The 3,716-nt window shown below is 44.1% G+C and overlaps 2 protein-coding genes across 2 annotated transcripts; both read right to left on the bottom strand.

Annotated features, from left to right (window-relative positions):
• Positions 1-586: 586 nt before the first annotated feature.
• LOC309712027 (phosphatidylinositol N-acetylglucosaminyltransferase subunit Y-like) lies at positions 587-1,078 on the bottom strand (the record flags this gene model as incomplete). Its single annotated transcript, XM_082542613.1, has 1 exon — positions 587-1,078. One exon carries the CDS (start codon positions 1,076-1,078, stop codon positions 866-868), a length of 213 nt encoding a protein of 70 aa, XP_082398739.1. The 3' UTR covers positions 587-865.
• A 183-nt stretch (positions 1,079-1,261) lies between these two features.
• Positions 1,262-2,834, bottom strand: pyurf (PIGY upstream open reading frame; the record flags this gene model as incomplete). The annotated part of the gene is made up of 2 exons (XM_082542612.1): positions 2,459-2,834; positions 1,262-1,397 (listed from the first exon to the last, which is right to left on the bottom strand). Exons 1-2 carry the CDS (start codon positions 2,659-2,661, stop codon positions 1,262-1,264), a joined length of 339 nt encoding a protein of 112 aa, XP_082398738.1. The 5' UTR covers positions 2,662-2,834.
• Positions 2,835-3,716: the final 882 nt, after the last annotated feature.

The raw sequence follows: 3,716 nt of genomic DNA, 5'->3' as shown, positions 1-3,716 counted from the left end.
CATCGTAACTCTTGATTCAGATAAAAGTCCTTAGACGTCACAGTTTGTGCATTCCCAAACCTTTTCCAGCAGACACTGCATCATTTCTGCAACACCAGTTCAGTTTTCGTGGCTTCAGGTGAAGAGCAGCGTGTGTCAAATTTGCATTGCTCCTGAACCTCGAGCTCAACCCGAGACTTTGAGCAGAAAGTCAGCAGCTCTAATGCTGTCAGATCGCGTTTCCCTCTATGATGCACGCTGAAGGCTCCTGCTGAACGTTCCCAACATTCATCACAAGAGGAATCACGCTTTCATGAGTTCAACATGAACTGTGGTAGAAAAACACATCTGAGGACGGTGTTGTGCAGCGCGACTTAAAAGTTTTGGGTGCTCTGTCATGTTTGAGCTGTCAGGCAAGTTTGTCTGAGTTCCACTTTTAAATGTCAGCTTGTGAATTTTCTGAATGCAATAAAACTGAGACACACTGCAGATCACAGCACAGTCGATTCTGCACAAATGTAGTCTGTTATATATTCAAATGCATTCATTTAAAACGAGTAGATGTTCCCGTTTTGTGAAGTCAGGACTCAAGTATGGAAACAGTGGATTTGCATAAAGATTTTTATTATTTGCTCAGAAAATATACAGCCTTCTACTTTATGTGCAAATGATATCCAGGGGTTTGTTTAACAGCTGTATTGACTAACATACTGTGTCTCATACTCTAAATGAGACACAAAAATATTTTCAGCTTTAAAAAGCATCCATGCACCATCCGTCTTTACCTTCCTCCAAAGGGCTTAAAGAAATGAAAGCCACTTCAGCCACAGATGTTTTACAACTGTGTGAGGCTGGCAGCTCAACACATCTGTGTTGAGTTGCCAGCCTAGTTGTGCCTGAAAAGCTTGATCCCCATCCAGCTCCAGAGGTGGAAGAAGACGTAGACGGGGATGGTGACGGGCAGCAGCAGGCTGTAGAAGCACACACTGCTGCTGCTGGTGCAGCCCTGAGGGAAGTTCTCATCCACCGCCGCAGAGTAGAACAAACCAAAGAGGGACACTATGGGGACCAGTCCCACCATCACAGACAGGGACAACATGTTTGCAGATGGGCTCGGAGGTAACGCGCTGCCGGATGATGATGTGTTACGTGCGCTTTGGTTAGAATGCCAAAATACAACTGAAAGAATCCAACACCTCAATTTTATTTAGTCAAACAGTTTTTTTAAAGCCAGCGTCCAGTTTGTTTTTGCTCAGGTCAACTCAAAGTGAAGGCTTTTCTGTTACTGTGCAGGTGTGTCTGAAGCATCTTTCCGAATGAGTCTGGCCTCCTGAGGGATCATGTTGGGAATGCCGTCGATGACGGGATAGGCAATGCCGAGCTCCTCGTTGATCAGCTCGTTGGTCTTAGGCTCGTATCTGTGGAGGAATAACATAGCAGAATAAGTCTTTCATAGCACTGAAGTGCTGACATTTCCTACAAACTGTGAATGCAGCAGCAGTAGCAGCTGTAGTTCATCTGAACTTGATAAAACCATGACACACACATGCAATGCTTGTTTTATGTTATCATATTTATGTAAGCATTTGCCCACAATGGGTGTGTGTAAAAAACACCAGCACAGATGTGCTCGTGTGCAGTCCTCAGGAACTCAACAACAGGAAGCTCGATGATCATTAATTTAAAAGTTTTAGGAGATAAACCTAAAAATCTAAATCTGATCTCAGAGAACTTTTCAGAAAAAAGATTCAGTGGAGGGTACGGACAGTACTTAAATAATACAATTTACTGACATGTATTACAAAGTATAAAGTTTGAGAAGTATATACACATAAGGTCCTGAAGTCTGTAATGGTCTTTGTGGTGTTTAAGAGCAGGTTATCATCAGTCTATGGGGTCAAATTGTGAACCTCCTTCCTGCTGTTTGTATCATCACTGTTGGCAGATTCCAACTGCATCATCTCATCTGCAAACTTAACAACCAAAACTCGTGGTTAACAGCAATCTGAGGGCGATTAGTGAGGAAATCTAATATCCAGGTTCATCTGAACTCCAGTCTGTTTGGTGATGGTGTTAAATGTTGAGCCGTAGTTCACAAAGAGCTTCCTGGCGTAGGTGTTGTGTTTGTCTATGTGAGTGAGGGGTTGTGTTGAGAGCCACACAGATGTTCAGCTAAATCAGATTCAGGCATAATTTCCATTTGTTTTCACAGATGTAAAGTATCTGCGAAGGCAAATGACAGACCCTAATAAGCCAGCCAATCAGCAAGTACATCGCAGTGTTGCGTCTTCAAACTGGACAAGAACTGAACAATTTAAAAGGCTCAAACTGTTTTACACATTAGAAAGTGCGTGTGAGGTGGTGCCGTTTGTCCTGCTAGAGAGCAACGCGGCTGAACAACAGGAACAGAAAAAAGCAGAATACAGTGAGAGTAAACCAGAGCGTGTAAATAACCTGAGCACAGGTCTGTGTGTGTTACCTGAGCGGTTTCTTGGACAGCGGACATACGAGGACCTCCAGCAGGGCGGTGTCGAAAGGCGGCTGCGCTTCGTCCTTCACGTCCGTAAAGCTCCTCACCGGCGCGGAGACGGCAGCTACCCTCCGTAATAACGGCGTGTTTCTCACATTACGCTCAACAAAGAAGGTTTCAGTCAGCAATCTGCTCAAAACATTCTTAAACATGACCACAAAGTGCCTACCGCGTCCAAGTCTCCTACAGGAAGCATAAGTACGCGTGTAACCGTGAAATCAGTCCGCTTCCTGTGACTCCCTGGCCCTTTCGGGTTTAAAATGTTCCGCTTTTTCACTTATTCAATAAAAATATCTACCACGCGCTTGCTCACATATGCAAACTAACATACTATATTTAACACGGTAGATACCACTGCTAGTCGTACATGTCATTTGGTGAACGTTTGTTCGCGCAGTTTCCACATTTGCCCGCATGGTGGCAGTGTTTCACTGTTAGTGCCCCAGTGTTAATTTCATTCAAACGTATTCTGTGTGTGGGCTTTGACCAGATGTGGAAATAAAATAATGACAAAACATACAAAGAAACAATAAACATTAAATGAATGTGAAAAGCACTGATTTGGTCAGCTAGACTACACACCACATCACCATAAGGAGAGATCTCTATGCTGCCCACCATACTGTGGTAAATATCCTTAGAATAATAAAAGTCACGGCCACCCTAACAGTGGCTTTAAGTGAAGGAAACTAATGTAGATACACATTTTGTGAATTTTGCAACAGTTGCTGTTTGGAGTCTGATTTCTTTTAAGCCCCGTAGATGTCCCAGGAATGATTTCCCAGCAGGTTAGAGCCATACAATATTAAACATTGTGGTAGAGCTCAGTGCCAGCCAGGGCAGAATGCATTCCCTCCCATCCATGTGGCTGAAGATATTGCTCTGAGACTTTGTTGGCAGGGCCCCAACCAACTTGTTTTAAAACTGCTTCTAGCTGTAATATATCCCATATATATATATATATATATATATATATATATATATATATATAAAACACCCAGCACGCCCCTGCGGGCGGTTTATCCTTCAAGCTCGGGTCCTCTACCAGAGGCCTGGGAGCTTGAGGGTCCTGCGCAGTATCTTAGCTGTTCCCAGGACTGCGCTCTTCTGGACAGAGATCTCCGATGTTGTTCCCGGGATCTGCTGGAGCCACTCGCCTATCTTGGGAGTCACCGCACCTAGTGCTCCGATTACCACGGGGACCACC

The sequence above is a fragment of the Aulonocara stuartgranti genome (genome assembly GCF_965226115.1).
Source record: "Aulonocara stuartgranti genome assembly, chromosome: 7".
NCBI lineage: Eukaryota > Metazoa > Chordata > Actinopteri > Cichliformes > Cichlidae > Aulonocara > Aulonocara stuartgranti.
The sequence above is the reverse complement of the archived record's forward strand: the minus strand, read 5'-3'. Positions and strand labels throughout refer to the sequence as shown.